The following is a 15,852-nucleotide window of genomic DNA, read 5'->3' as shown; positions in this document are numbered from 1 at the left end:
ATACTCAGAGTCAGAGTCAACTCGTGAAAGAAATAGCACTACGACGAAAAAAGAATTCAGGTGTGTCCTCTCGATCTAAAGGAAACACCACAAAATCAATGCCAGAATGCAACAGCAACTTTAAAGCACTTCTTTAGTATGGAGTTACATTTGTGCCAAAAGAATGGTGACTGCTCTGTACAATACGTTTGTATGCTGTACATAATGAGTTTTCTAGAACTTTCAGATGCATTTATCATTGTGTTCTACAGATGTGCCCCTTTTCAGCACTGCACTGATTGTCTATATTTCCACAGCATGAAGATTTATGAATTTATGAATGAACTGCTCATTTTAAAATCTTCCCGTTCCATTGACATTTGTTATAACATCTGCTTCTAACATTACAATGCACATGATAACTTTCATTAACTCTAAATTAAGTAAACACACTTCAACAGCTAATAGACCCTAATAGACCCTGCAGGGAGCTTGATTGACAGTTGATCTGACCAATGATAATGCCGAATCCACCACTAGAAAGGAGAGTAGATTAACTTCAGTGGATTTAAACTTGAAAGATTGTGTGTATTAACGTCTTTCTGTGGTTGAAATAAAATACCTTCTTATGTTCATTCATGTTTATTTCATGGTTGACCATTGGTTCACATGCCCCATGAACTGAGACACTACAGTGATCTATCACGACACATTAAAGAGCCACAAAATGGTATTTATTGTTTGAATTTCTAAAAAAAAAAAAAAAAACAATTTGAAAGTTGAGTCCTTGTTTCATACCAGAAGTAACCTGCTCTGTATTGTTTGTCGGCATGTTGTCAGTTTCCTCTTTGCTCCGCAATGTATTTTTCATTGAATGAGAACATGATGTGTAGTGTGAGAGAGGCATGGCTTGCCAGACATAGCAACAGTAACCAAGGGGTGCGGACCTTGTGAAGAGTCAATTATACTTTAACAGCAATTTCACAGAACTATATAGAGCTACTGCAAGATGGCTGCAAACTTGTTTCTCTGACGCATAAGGTCTATAAACTTGAATCAATCTGTAGTCCTTAGGTTTCACCTTAGGTTTCAACCAAGATTGAAATCTAAACATTCTATTGTTTTTCATGATATCTAAAATGCATTGCAGAATGTTCATTAAGAGCTGGAACTTACAAAGTATAAAACAGAGCTGAACAATAAAGAGAATAACACAAGCAACAACACAATTTTTGGCACAAATGGTACCCCATAGATTATGTGCTAAAGCCACATAAAATATGCCTCTTTAAATGATTATTCATGACACTCTAAATCTGAAAGCGCTATTGTGAAATACATTGGACTCAAAATGAGCCCTTTTGCACTTGGCAGATTCAAAAGAGGAGTCCCCCCCCCAACTGCAATCAATTACAATAAATCAAACAATGGTGCAATCAATTACAATAAATCAAACAATGGGCTTCTCTTCTCATCCTGGATTACTCATCTCTCTTCCGTCCTCTTTGATGTTTGTTTTCTTCAGTACCCGCTGTTCAGGTGGTCAGATGAGAGGTGACCTATTATGGAGATGGGCATGTGCAGTGGGTTGCGTCACGGCTCATCCAAACACTTTAATGTCAGAGGCGTGATAAACAACACGTAAACACAGCTGCATACCAGAACATGACTGTTGCAAAGCCAGAATATGTGAGACAGTTTCCATATATTATTGAGCTTCTCTGTCCTCATTTTCATCCCCCATCCTGTCTGTGTTTATCACTTCTGCAATCGCATGACCATCTGCCTTCCCTGCAAACAGCAGGCAACCTCCACTACCTACTGTCCCCACACAGTCTCTGTAGTGTCCTGCTGGAGCACATGATTGTCCTCTCAACAACACACCGACTGCAAAACCCTGCCGCACATTCATAGTGTGATTTGTCTCCATAATGGATGTGTTTTTTGCTGATTAGCACTGGTCTTGTTTTGATATCCTGGTCAAATGACTTTGCTGCAGTGTGCCGCATGTCATTTCCTGAGATCTGATGCTGCCCCCTACTGGAGAAATGACATAATATACATGTGACCGAGGGCACTGCACACTACTGTCATTCTGCACTAGCAGTCATTTGGCTTGGTTCATTTTTAGGTGGTTCTTGTTTTATTTTGGATCTTGGAGGTTCTTGTTACAAACAACTTCCCTGCAAGACTGTCCTGGAATCATTGTTGTGCAGGTTTTCACAAATCAGGACAATTGGGATGGTACAGTACATCAGAGCAAATTCCCCTTTTGTTCCATTATATTTCATTCTGAAGGTTCATCTTCACTGATATATAATATCACTAGAAAACTGGATTAGACTAGAACAGAATGGTTAAAGTGAACTGATATCACTGAGGAGCTCTGTAGTCACTAAAGGTGAATGAAAGTGGCAAGTGATTTCCAAAGCAACACGATTCCAACAAACCTCATTTATCTTAAAGCTTCTGGGTGATTTGTGCTTCTGTGAAGAATCAAAGTAGAGCATCGCCGTATCTTTCACTGATTTATCAGAGAGCATGTTCTTATTAGAGTTCATTTTGAGCTTATCACTTCATCAGTTCAGACTGAATGAATGTGTGCAGGGTATTTCAGACAGTTAGTGCTATTGATTTCATTTGTTTCTCTCATTTGGCAGTGAATCATTGCATGGCTTTCACCACAACAACACAAACCTGTGGAAATAACACTGATAAGACTGATCATGTAATGAAGGCAGTTTTCAACTGAAAGTTGAACTGTGTTTTTAAGAAAGGGTATTTTCTTCTTTTGTTTTTGAATTGTCATTGGTTTCATAATTGCTTCACTGTTAAATCTTGCTGGAAAGATATTGGATACGGTTTAATATGCTCCCCAAAACTCCCTGGGGAGTGTGTATTTATTATATTTTCCTCCAGAAGACTAAATGACAATAAATTCCACCACAGCAAATAAACCTTCAGCTGCAACAACATTTGAACAGGATTTGGACTCATGACTGATTCAATAGCAATGTAGATAAATCTGTAAAATATATCTACAAACATTTTTGCTCCATGATACAGTACGCTGTTCATTTATACATATGTATTATTCTAAAATACTTGGTTTGTAATGCGAAAAGTTATTATTCTAAAATATAAATGATTATAAATGTTATTGTAAATAATTATGGTATTTAATAAATACATTATAAAATAAATTAAATAAGTAGTTCATTATTACTTTAAAAACATTATTAGTAGTGTGTACAGTATATTACTAGTATTTGCATATGGTGCAAACATGCTACACCACATCAAATTTTACCTCTAAATAGTCCTTATATTAGATATGTGCTGGATATGTCTCTCGTTCTATATAATATAGATTTTTTTTTTACAATTTTACAGTGCATTTTACGATAAAATACTATTTCAGTTTTTCTACTTCAAAATTTAATTCTTGGTAAATGTTTGTGTATTTTACAAAAAAAAAAAATGTTGTTTGTACTGTATGTCAAACACAGTTCTGTGTAATTAATATCATTTTCTAATTTGTCCACATTTATTTATTTATCTATTTATTTATTAATATTTTATTTTAACACTTTTTGCATGTTGCAATGTTATTATCATGTTATTACCACATTTATATTGTCACAGAATGTAAACTATATTATCGCACAACCTCAGCTGCTTGATTGCTTATATCATCACGTTATCATCCAAATTTAATTTGCTAAATGCAACTATAATGCATTTAGATATTAAAGATATTATAAGCAATAACATCATGATTTTCAGTAAAGCTACAACAATGTATATTGCACTACAAATAAAACTTGTCTTGGCAGTTTCCCCTGTTTTAATTATAAAAAACTGGAAAGGTTCTTTAAAATTTTACATGAACAATAGCAAAATTAGTGTGCTGCAAGAGACAAATAATATGAAATGTATACCCACATATAAAATGATAATTACTGGTATCAACTGAATTCAATTTAAAAGGACTTGTTTCATACCGATTTAACAGCAGTGAACTCAGTAGTGAGCTTCATGATGCTTTTGCATCCTCCACATTTGCCTGATGGATAATCTCAGACTTCCTGTCATATTGATTATTTAGTCTAACACATAACTCTCTTAAATGCTCTTGAGTCAGAGCCTCTTTAGACAAACACACTTCCACTTCATCCTTTAAAAAGGCAGTGTGACACTTCTGTCTGGTATGATTGAGTATAAACTTATGAATTTTGCAAAGATAAAAAGTCTGTGTCACATTTCACCTTAAACTAATCAGAAAAAAATAATAATAAAATCATATTTTGTGTTAATTATGAGCTGACTGCAAAAATATATATATATTTTTTTTTAGCTCTAATGTATAAACTTTTCAAGACAGAACTATGAGTTTGATAATGAGAGAATGTCAAAAGCTAATAAATAAAATGCTGGAAACTGATAGAAAAAATTTAACTGATACAAATACTGAATCAACCGTCAAAACAATTAGTTGCAACCCTAAAACAGCAATACAATATTATGCAAATAATACAATGAAAAAAAAAAAAATACTCTGTTCAAATCTGTTATGAAAAAGTCTGTTTAAATATAAAACAATCCCAAGTACCACATAAATGTTAAAGTTTCAGTGTAAAGATGAACACAGCTATGTAATTACCAGATGGCTGTGATGATGCAAGTCCTGGCCATTTCCCCAGCTCAAAGCTCTCTGTCTCACTGCAAGCGTCCTGCCGCTCTGACAGGACTGGCTAAAACTGCATCTCTGTTCCAAACTATTTTCAAGTCCCTTACCACTGATGTTTGTCCATTGTGGCGTTCTGAACTAGTGGACTAAAGTTATATTCAGCAGAAACGAGCCCACAGTGATGTTTATTGTGCTCAGCAACCTCAGATGGGGTGGAGTTTTACATACTGTACATTTGCAAAAAAATTACAGGCAAAGATAATGTAACGGTACGCTGCTAACAACAATCTCCCATCAATAATGTATTAGTGCTGTGTTATAGTTTACTACAGTATGCCATAAGTGCTGTATTTTGAGTGCACACCAGGCTTACCGGCGTGTGCCGTGATTATGACCCTAACACACTACGTTCTACTGACAGATTCATAGAACAGAAGGTGAACAAACATGCTTCTTATGAAACAGAAACATTGTTAATGGCCAGTCAATGAAGGGCTCCTTGCAAATCCCAAGTGTGTTTTCATGTGTCTGTTTTCCATGGTGTACCAAGTTGCTTTTATAAAAAGATGAACATTTCACCTCAGATTTTGCACATATCACATGGACTACAGATAAGAGTATACGCAATGGAATCTTTTAAGATTTTAATTACTTATAAATTTGCAAAGATGTTATAAAACCTTTTTTTTTTTTTGGATTTGGCATGATGTATGGAGTGTAGAAAAAAGTCATTTAAAGCAGTTTAACATAAGGCAGCAACATAACAAAACATAAAATAAATAAATGAAGGGATATGAATACTTTCGCAACTGTATGTTATCTACTTGACATAATACTTTCAGCACTGTATGTCATCTAGCTTTCTTCCATGGGGTCTGATGTTGTTTCAACATACTGTAAGAAAGTGTATTCGATTGGTTATATATACCATAATAAAATAAATACATACATAAAATAAAATAAATGCAAAAGTTATTTTTAGCTTTGAAAATTTACCATGTTCTTTTTTTTGTTATAGGTCCTTGCCAAAAAAACAAACAAAAAAACAGTAGTGCAGTAATTTGACTTCCGCGCGGCAGCGTGGCGCTGTTGAGCTTCTAACAGAGCTGCTGCTACACTGTCAGCTGGAGTAATACATCATATTGATACAGCAAACCTGACACAAATGTCGCGAGGCGTGAGAAAGAGGTCCGCTGAGGGTTACATTCGTCTGTTAGTGTGGTAAAGATTATTTAGCGGTAGCAGGATAAAGTGGCTCAGAACTGCTTTGTTTACATCGCTAGTTCAGTTCAAGCAGCTTTCATAGAGGCTTCATAGCAGCATATAAACGCTGTTAGACTGTTAGAGACATCATCTCAGCGGCCTCGCGCTTCATAGGTGCTCAACTTCACTCTCATTTGGTCCCGTGCTTCATTAAACGTCAGTATGGGGATGTGTTTGTCCTGTCTGAGTGGAGCTGGGGATGATGTCACACCAGACCCCGTGAGTACTGGAAAACACTTATCTGTGCATTCATCTGCTGTACATCTTTAACTGAGCTCATATTTCAAATGGTAGACTTTTCTGAGATGACATTTCCAATCATGTTACAGCCAACTGGCTTTCCGTGACATTATGAATGAAAACTTAATGATAACACGTTAATACATTTTATTTAGTTTTTTTGTGGAAAAGTTCTGAAATGTAATTGGTGTAATTTATACTCTCATTGATTTAAACCCACTAATTGTTGCCGAATCTTTATTTAAAATAAAGCCTACTATTTGCTATTAGGCTATACTAAACCTTACAACATGAAATATATTCAGTTTTTATTCTCATTGTTTAACTGGTAATAATAACAAGATTTTTTTTCCCTTAGGTAATAGGTAATAGTCCACTTTCCCTAGCTAGTCAATGTTTTGTATTTTATTTTATTCAGTTTTTTATTACTGTTTTTAATTAATATATTTTATTATATTTTTAATATATACTTTTTAGTTCATTCCTTCGTTTATTTTGCTTTCGAGTGTTTGTGTTCTTGTTTGTTATTTGTGAAGTTTTTAATTTTTTTTAATTTTGAGGTTCTCCTGTAGGTGTTTGTACAGTATCGTCTCTGTTTCCCGAGAGAGAGAATGCAAACATAATGATGGTTCGTCATTACCAAAGTTTTCAAAATTATGAAAACACAGAAACTATGGAATTACCAACTTCATGAGGTTTAAACAATACTGATAACTTTTCCTTCAATGTCTGCGAATTCATTAATTTACAATTCATTATAATAATTATAAGAATAATGTTGTTTTAAATTAGATTACTACTTCAAAATGAATCAAATGCCAGTTTTAAAAATAAATAAATAAATAAATGAATTGTCAAGACTTGGGACTATACTTTTGTCTGTTTTTGAGCAAAGCATTTCTCTGGTTTTCCACAGGAGACGAGGAGAAGACAGCTAGCGGAGGCTGCAGAGAAGAGACAGAAAGAGGTCTGACAGCATCACACACAGAAATGGGTAGCAACCATGCTGTTTAGTTTAGTGAAATAGACGTTTATAAGTTTTACGTGCACCTTAGAAAAGAGCTGGTGTTAGATAAACACTTTATTCAAGCTGAAAATGACCACAAGGTGAACTTGAAATACCCCGTTTATAAGATATTGGTGGAGATTTGAGCCATTTTTATTATGTCGCAGTGCTTGTAGCCATACAGTTTGATTATTTCTTGTGATCGGCTAGTTGTTCAGGGCAGTTATATGGTTTTGCACACTCTGTACTCACATTTCCAGCGTGTTTATGGTGCACTATGATAATATCACACTGCAACTACTGGACTGGTTAATGTTTGGATTCATCTCTGAACTGTAGCGCTGCTGTCTCTGAATATGGGAACATGTATGGTGTGGTAGCTGTGTTTGGTCTGATCTGTGTGTAGACCACCTGCAGAGGTATCAAAAACCCAGAAGCCTTGGAGAGGAAAAAGAAGAAACAAGAAGAGACAGAGAAACAGACCATGAACTCTGGACCTTCTGGAGGCGGTGGGCTAAAGGTACACACGTTATTGACATTTTTATTATTTACACAAATAGAGTACACATTTTTGTCCCATTACTATTATTTTATATTTAATAATTGAGCTTCTGAGCTGGACAACATTTCATAAAGGTTTGGTTCTGTCTTTCATTGGTATTTGATGTTAACTTTTGAAGACCGTTATGATTATTTTAGTATTGCACATGATAGGTCCTGATCTCTCTCTCTCTTTCTTTCTCTCCAGTGGCAGGTTGGCTAACACAGGCACAACCTTCATCCGCACTGATTCTTAAAACTCTTCATTCTTTCGGTTCTTATTTTGAAGTGTACACTAGCCAGGGGAGTTTGCATAGAGACTAGAATTTTTTTGCCAAGCTCCTGCACAAAACTCCTCAGAGTGATTGGCCAGAGTGCATTCAGGCCACACCCCTTTAAATGCCAAGATGGGCAAGCTAGTGGGTTTTTGGGACTTTAGCATCATTCATGCATCATTTCAGACATGCAGCTTTGTACCGATGTGCTTTCTATTTTTAACATTAATGGAATCCTCAAATCTGAAGATCTGAATGTCATTTTAATACACATTTATACAACTGAAAAGCATCTTTTATATTGGATTTTGGATAATACATATTTAGTCATTTATATTTATGCATCAGTTACTAGTGCATTTTGCGATTGGTCAGGACTTGAAGTATAATAATAATGTGTATTATGTCAGTTAGCACTTTCACTGCCTGTTGATTGTACGACTTGCTGTTCTTATGAACCAAATTGAATGTGCATCACTTTTCTCACTTGAGCTATAGTGGGTAGTGTGGAATATATTGTATCTATAGAAACTCATCATATTGCCTTTAATGCATTTCTTTTGTTATGCTTATGAGTTGTTACCTCGGTCTACAGCAACTCACTCAATGCTTGTGGCAGGGAAACAAATAAACAACTGAGACATCTTCCCAGGTTTCATTCAGAGTGGGTTATCAACATCAGACACTGTATAACATTAATATAATAAATCATGTTCATGTTTACCAGTAGAGGGCAGCGGCACACTTTCGGATCAGGAACTGTTTTAGAAGCACATCTGCAAAGATTGTGTTTGATTGAACAATCAAGCTTTTGTTGCAAAACTAAAAAATCTCCTTTGCCTTGTAACCGATGAACTCTGGCCTCTTCAGTGCACTATTATTACACTGCAAATAACACACACAGTGCTCACTTTATTAGTTACACCTCGATTCAGCAAAGTGCTGGGGAAAAAAAAAAATCTTACAAATTCTGGAGATTACACTGAAGTGATGTTATGAGTTTTCTTTTCTTTACTGACTTCCAGAGATTGATGTGATGTTCATCCAGACATGTTCTTCTGCTTTACACTGTTGTGATCCAAGGTCAAGCCATTCTCGCTTGACCTTATACAGAACTGTCTGTCACTGGATGATCCCAGCAGATCAGCAGTTTATCATATTCTAACCACTATTCTACTGTCACTTCCATCACATTTCTTCCTGTTCTGATGTTTGGCATGAACAGTGTTGGGGAAAGTTTCTTTTAAAACTAATGCATTACAATATTGCATTACTTAGTTACTTTTAATGGAAAGTAATGCACTACTTTTGTCACCTGGGCTGGGCTTGCTTCTAAACCCAAAAGTTATATATTTTTTTGCAACCTCTAATGGCCCTTTCACACCAAAAGTGAAATTTAAAGGTATTCTGCATCTCATTCACATTTGTCTCAACACGAGACAGGAGAGATGTCAGTGAATAAATAGGAAAACAAAGTATCTTGCGTTACTTATCGGGAAAAGTAACTTTAAAAGTAATGCATTACTTTACTAGTTATTTAAAAAAGTAATTGATATGTAACTTGCATTACTTGTAATGCATTATGATCAACACTTGGCATAAACAGATTACAATTTTCAACGGAGCAAGGTCAACACAGTACAATACAATAAATGTCAGAAAATATATATGTCATGACATCAAAAGAGCATAATAATACTCCCCCCAAAAAGTAATTAGTATTGTTAGTATAGGAAGCACTAAAAAGAATAGCCACCAGGGTAGAAGTAAATACTTGAATTCATCCAGCGATTTCATTCCATATAGACACTATTGAATGTAAAAGGTTATTATGCAATTTAGATTTAATCAATTAAACAATAAGAGGCTAAAAAGAAAAGAAATGTAAGAAATTGGTATACAAAAAACAGCCTTGTTTCTGGATTCCAGTTCAGTATTTTTGTTATGCACAGACTAATTGATCTACACTGTTACGTATTATGATTTGTTTTTCTCTTTTAAATTTTTAGTTCTAGAAGCCAGTAGAAGTCCATGTGTCCTTGTGGCATCTACAACGGCTAGCCAGTGAGCTGTGCTTCATAGTTACGTTAAAAGTCAATGTTTCTTTAGTACATTTCTTCTTTACTTCTTGCTTTTGTAGTGAGCCGCCACTACCAGGTAGCTGTCAGGCGCGAGGTCTTTGATGTTGGGAGATTTGCCGGAGATGGGCGAGATCTTGCCTTCTACACGAGAGATCTGTAGCATGCGACACGGGTCATGCTTCAGCAGGTAGCTCTCGAACGTCTCCCAGCCTCCACCAACTCGCACCATCACATGTTTATTATGCAGCATCTAGAGAGACCAAGACAAAGACTTTACTGATAGATAAACATATGCAAGTATTTGAAAGTAGACTCTTTTAGCTTCCCAAGCTTGATTTTGAGCCTCTCTGGCTGGATTGCAATCCTCGGGAGGTGAGAGGCGTGGCGTTTGAACACTTTGACCCCCTTGAAAACTGACGTTTTTTAGCACCGCAGGAATGCAATGTTATTGTAATTGAATGTGTCTACCCACTTTGCGTCTGGGTTAATGCATACAATAACTGTATGTTACAAATAGGTTGACAAAGTCTGATGTAATGGAGGCTTGTGGCTTGTAGAAGTACGTAAGCAACACTTCCAAGTACATCCAACTTTGAAGCCAGTAACTGGGCTTAAACCGGAATGTGTAGAACGGATTAAATAAAGTGGTGCCGTGACCCGGATGGATATGAGTGTAATAAGAGGCCATATGGTTTGAGATAGCTGTGCGGGTAAATGTGAATCCCTTGGTAATCTTTTAATGGTAAAGTCCCATTAGCATCCTCATTAGTGTGCACAACTCCCAATTTGAGCTCTGCTCGAAGTGAAACATGTGGAACCAGTTACAGTGGTGCTGTACAGTGTGACCAGATGGGGGAGGCCAGTATAAAACAGTTGTGCAGGTAAATCTCACTCTCTTGGCTACAAGAGGCATGCTATTGGCTGTGGTCTTTTGCGTCCTCGTTAGCAAGCCAGACTTCCTGATTGCCGCCAGTTCAAACCCCCACAGAGTGAGCCAAGAGGAAACGATTACATATGCAAGTACATGAACTCATAGTTTTGTTTTTTTTTTGCTAAGGCTCAATTTTCAGTATGTCAGAACATGTTAAGTAAGACTGCATGCTTGCAATGCATTGGCAAAGCATTTGTGTCTACAAAGAGTGTTTCAGGCCTAATCCTGATGTCCATGAAAGCTCATTTGGGGAAAAAAAAGTCTCTGCTATCAAACTCCTTTAACAGCTCCAGTGCCATAATCACACGCTTTTATTGGCTATCTGTCACCTGCGGTTCCCACTGTGGAACTCACTCTAGGGAGGGAGCTGTGCGAGTCGCTGAGATGAGAGGCTGTATTTCCTGTAAATTATTTTTTCAGGTGTCTACATTCCCCAGAGGTCTAAATTCAGAGTCCACTACCCTGTCACAACTTCTATTATTACCTCAGATTATCTGATCAAGATGGTTTCTACAATGAAAGAATTATTCGCATTTATACAGGAAATAAGTCTGTATATATAATATATATATATATAACATATTCTGTGTGAAGAGAATTTGTATGCTTATGCATATTTACACCACTGGCCATTAATCAATATTCAATACAGCAGCAATGTTAAATCTCATTTTTATTTCTGTAATGAGGAGAAAAACAATAGCCGGGTTTCCATTCAAAGTTGTGAATTTAATTTATGACAACAAAACTTTCCATCCAACGAGTCAAAGAGAAAATCATCACTTCCAAAAAAATTTTGATTTTTAATTTTTTTATTTGGTGCTTCCATCACTCATTTCTGATGCGATACTTGAAAATGTGCATAAAAACAGGGTGATGGAAACATAGCTAATGTTATTATTTTTTTATTATTCTCATGCAATTCTATTGAAAATGAGTGAAATTTAAAGGCGCTGTATGTAGGATTGACACAGTCCAGATTCAAAATATTGGAGAGGGGTTTTTTTTCACCCGGCCCCTCCTCCTCAGACTTGTTGCCAAATTGACTAAACCAACAGGAACGAGTGCACTTGACGATGAATGAAATGGAATACGCTCTGTTTTCCGCCAACTGGCAACCCGGGGTGCTGAAATACAGTTGGGTAAACTGGCAGTGGGCGGGTTTAACAAACCAAAACAGAGACCGACATTCCGGCCCGGAACACACATTTTCAAAGAAGAATAACTTACTATAGCATTGTTTATCAGATAAACAAGTATGTTAATGTTTCTTAAATATCTGCAAACATATTATGGTATTTTTATGCTTTAGTAGAGTCAAAAACTTACATACAGCACCTTTAAGTATATCACCCTAAAATAGGCTTCATTTTATTTATACAAAATATTCTGAGGTATAATATAAGGCTGGAATTTCTTTGTGAGTTTAATATTGAATCTTTGGTTTGGATTTACATTTACAACACAATTTTAATGCACAAATACATTAATGAATTTTAATTTCTTCTACAACCAATAACAATCAATCTGAGCTCAACACATAGAGCTCTAAAGAATACACCATACACAAAAACCCCATCACATAATAAAAGTCAATCACAGTCCCAATAAAAAGTGGCACTGGAGTAATTCAGCTGTGATTCATCCCTCTATTACAGCCTCCGTCCCTGCGGCCTTGAACAGGCTGCTAAAGATTCTTTCATAAAGGGTGAGAAATGACAGAATTTCACTCTGATAACACAGTGTAACCCTCTCCTGTGGGTGAACAAGCTGTAGCCTACAGACACACGCTCAAAAACAAATCCGCTAGGACAGGAAAAATGAATGAACGTTAAACAATAAACAACAGAGAAGTCTCTTACTGTGAGCTGCAGCTCATATTAATCCTGCGGAAGAATGATATTAAAGATTCATAAGGCTCTTAGCAGGCTGACAGAGGGACATTCACAGGTCAGCCTCTCCAGATGAGCGTCTGTGTGGCCCTCAGGCACCGGAGCCACAAATATATTAGCAATCAGACTCTACAAGTCACCACAGGACCCCTATATAAACACACCGTAGACACACGTATGTTATATAAAGCAGCTCAGGTCTGTGATGTTGAAGGTTACCTCTCTTAATAGGGAACACACACAATCAATTTCTTTCAGGAGCACCAAAGTTCAACGGACCAAATGACAAAGCACACAGTGTATTTCAACGAGAACGAAACGAAAACACGGCTTTCTGATGATTCTACTTAAACCATCTGGGGAATCTGAGGGGTGTTTCAACAGGAAGGTCTTTCAAAGACAAACACAAAAGGAATGTGTCCTTGAGACAAATTCATTCGCTCGTTTCACTGGAAAACGGACAAGAGGAAGCAGAAGATTTGCTTGACTTGGCCTCGGTTGCTGGGCAACACGTTTTAAGGATTCATTCTTTCAAAAAATACGCTAAGAAAAGGATTTTAGTAATTTAAGTCATAAGATGGATAGAGCAGAAAAACAGGATCTCTGTGTTTATTTAAATAAATGTTTGGTAACCAATTACATTGATCTCCAGTAAACGCATTGTACTATGGTTTAAAAAAATGGTATTGTTGCTAGACTGCGGCTGTGATTCTCAACTGGTCCAGATCTTACACTAGACATCAAGAGGCAACAAAATTATCTTTCAGAAGTGAACAAAAATGTCTTTTAAATCTTTTATTATTATTAATATAACCCAGAAGTGCATAAACAGCAGAAGTGGGACAGAGTGTGTGGTCTGTTGAATACCAATGTCTCTTGAATTGTTCATGCTCTCAGCAGCCAATAATTCACAGAACACATTGTGGTTGGCACACCCTGTATTTTTTACTTTGTGTAATTTTGTTCATTGTTTTTTTGAGAAAAAGGGTGTCATGTAACTTGCACATGTTGATGTCTGTCTAATGTGATTTAAAAGCGTAAGTTAGTTTAATTTTCTTTCCTGACAGTTAAAATGCATGTTTTTTTCCCCCTCTGTAAGGAGCTTTTTTTATTTGTGAAGCAGTGAAGTCTTTGGTATGGGTGCAGAAACAATGCAATGTGTTAGTTTGCCTCTATAGGGGGCAGCAGTGACACAGCCTGCTTCATTTCTCAGCAAGAGAGCAATTAAAACCAGCACTGACTAATGTGATTCTCCTCAGGCGACTGAATTAATATCAGCTGCAGTGGTTTAACATGATGAATCGCTGCAGTCAGTGCTTTAAATGAAAGCCGAGCTCTGACATCTAAACTCAAAAAGAGTAATAATATTAATTGTGTAATTATGAGGTCTAGACAGCTAGAGTTGATCGAATCAAATTACTGAGTTCATGGAGAGAGAGAGAGCGAGAGCATATATAATCTGTCTGCTATGAATGTCAAACAGTGGACAAGACAATTTTGTCATTTCAAATGTAATATCAATGTCATCTCAAATCAGCAATAAAAACTGAAACATTTTAAACAATTACTCAGGCCATCCAAGATGCAGAAGAGTTTGTTTCTACATTAGATTTGGGGAAATGTACAATTTCATCACTCGCTCACCAACGGATGCTCTGCAGTGAATGGGTGCCGTCAGAATGAGAGTCCAAACAGCTGATATAAACATCACAATAATCCACAAGTAATCCACTCCACTCCAGTCCATCACTTAATGTCTTAAGAAGTGAAAAGCTGTGTTTGTGAAAAAAAAACAAATCCACCATTAAGATCTTCCAAACTGTTGCTTTCTGCTAAAATATGAGTCGTCTATCTAAAACATTGCTTCCCTCAGTGAAAAATCTCATTCTGACGGCACCCATTGACTGCAGAGGATCCATTGCTGAGCAAGTGATGCAATGCTAAAATTTTCAAATATATTTTGATGAAGAAACAAACTCATCTACATCTTAGAGGGTTAGGGTTAGGTTTTTTTTTTTTGGGGGGGGGGGGGGGGGGGTGAACTATTCCTTTAATGCATCAGTTCAGATTGATACAAACTGTTAATAGAAAAAAAGGGTCATGCTGATCCAGTTAATGTACAGCAATTGACTGTAGTGTGGGGATTTTTATCTTTATAGCCACCATATTGAGTTTTGTGATTTTTCCATTCATTTTCCTTCCAGTAGCACTTTTAAATCTCTAGATAAGCTACAGTAACTTAACTAGACACCAGCACATCATTATACAAAAAAAAAAAAAAAAAAAAAAAAAACACAATGTGGTGAACTGTTACAAGCAGAGATGACAATTATTAACATGGATTTTCCCCCTTTCAATTAAAAAAAAGAAAAAAAAAAGAAATAAAGAAAATCATTTCACTAAAGATTTACCAGCCAACTAGGTGTTTCTATTAAACACTGTTTCTAATGAGCTATGAATGATGGGAGTGATGTGATCACTCAAGAGAGCTGTTTTCAGTGTATTACTGCACAGCTCAGGGTAATAAAACACAACTGAACGCAGATTCACGATGAGGATAACTCAGATCTAAAGCATCTTTTAGTCATGTGTTGCCAAGTAACAGGTTTCCATGGTGACCAGGCCCATCTCACTAATCAGTCTTTGTCAGTTAGTGTCTGTTATGGGATGCCCCACTGCTGTGTTTGTGTGCATGTTTAACACAATAATGAGCGTGATCCCACAGCGGTAGATAATAAAGGTTCTAGAAATCATGTTAAGGGATCATAGGTGCTGCCTGACACAAAGTTAGCAGCACTGTGTGCAAAATCAAGGCAGCATGCATTTAGCAACATGTTAACTTAACCGGAATTAATTGTGAGGGGCACTATTTTTGTGGAGTGCATATTTGTTGCCTATGAAGAGCGTTTCAGATGACTCACATGCGGTTCCGTTTAATTTAGAAATCAGTGTAGG

The 15,852-nt window shown here is 36.5% G+C and overlaps 2 protein-coding genes across 2 annotated transcripts in view; one reads left to right on the top strand and one right to left on the bottom strand.

Annotated features, from left to right (window-relative positions):
* The first annotated feature begins 5,758 nt into the window (after positions 1-5,758).
* On the top strand, positions 5,759-8,638 carry LOC109074930 (small VCP/p97-interacting protein). The gene is made up of 4 exons (XM_019090927.2): positions 5,759-6,151; positions 7,089-7,139; positions 7,585-7,698; positions 7,927-8,638. Exons 1-4 carry the CDS (start codon positions 6,095-6,097, stop codon positions 7,939-7,941), a joined length of 237 nt encoding a protein of 78 aa, XP_018946472.1. The 5' UTR covers positions 5,759-6,094; the 3' UTR covers positions 7,942-8,638.
* A 697-nt stretch (positions 8,639-9,335) lies between these two features.
* The window catches only part of LOC109074929 (growth arrest-specific protein 2-like), a 29,322-nt gene continuing 22,805 nt past the window's right edge, over positions 9,336-15,852 (bottom strand). The window contains exon 8 of the mRNA XM_042753645.1: positions 9,336-10,324. Coding sequence (XP_042609579.1) covers positions 10,115-10,324 — 210 coding nt within the window. The 3' untranslated portion in view covers positions 9,336-10,114. The remainder of the gene's footprint in view (positions 10,325-15,852) is intronic.

The sequence above is a fragment of the Cyprinus carpio genome, chromosome B25 (assembly GCF_018340385.1).
Source record: "Cyprinus carpio isolate SPL01 chromosome B25, ASM1834038v1, whole genome shotgun sequence".
Classification (NCBI taxonomy): Eukaryota; Metazoa; Chordata; class Actinopteri; order Cypriniformes; family Cyprinidae; genus Cyprinus; species Cyprinus carpio.
The sequence above is the reverse complement of the archived record's forward strand: the minus strand, read 5'-3'. Positions and strand labels throughout refer to the sequence as shown.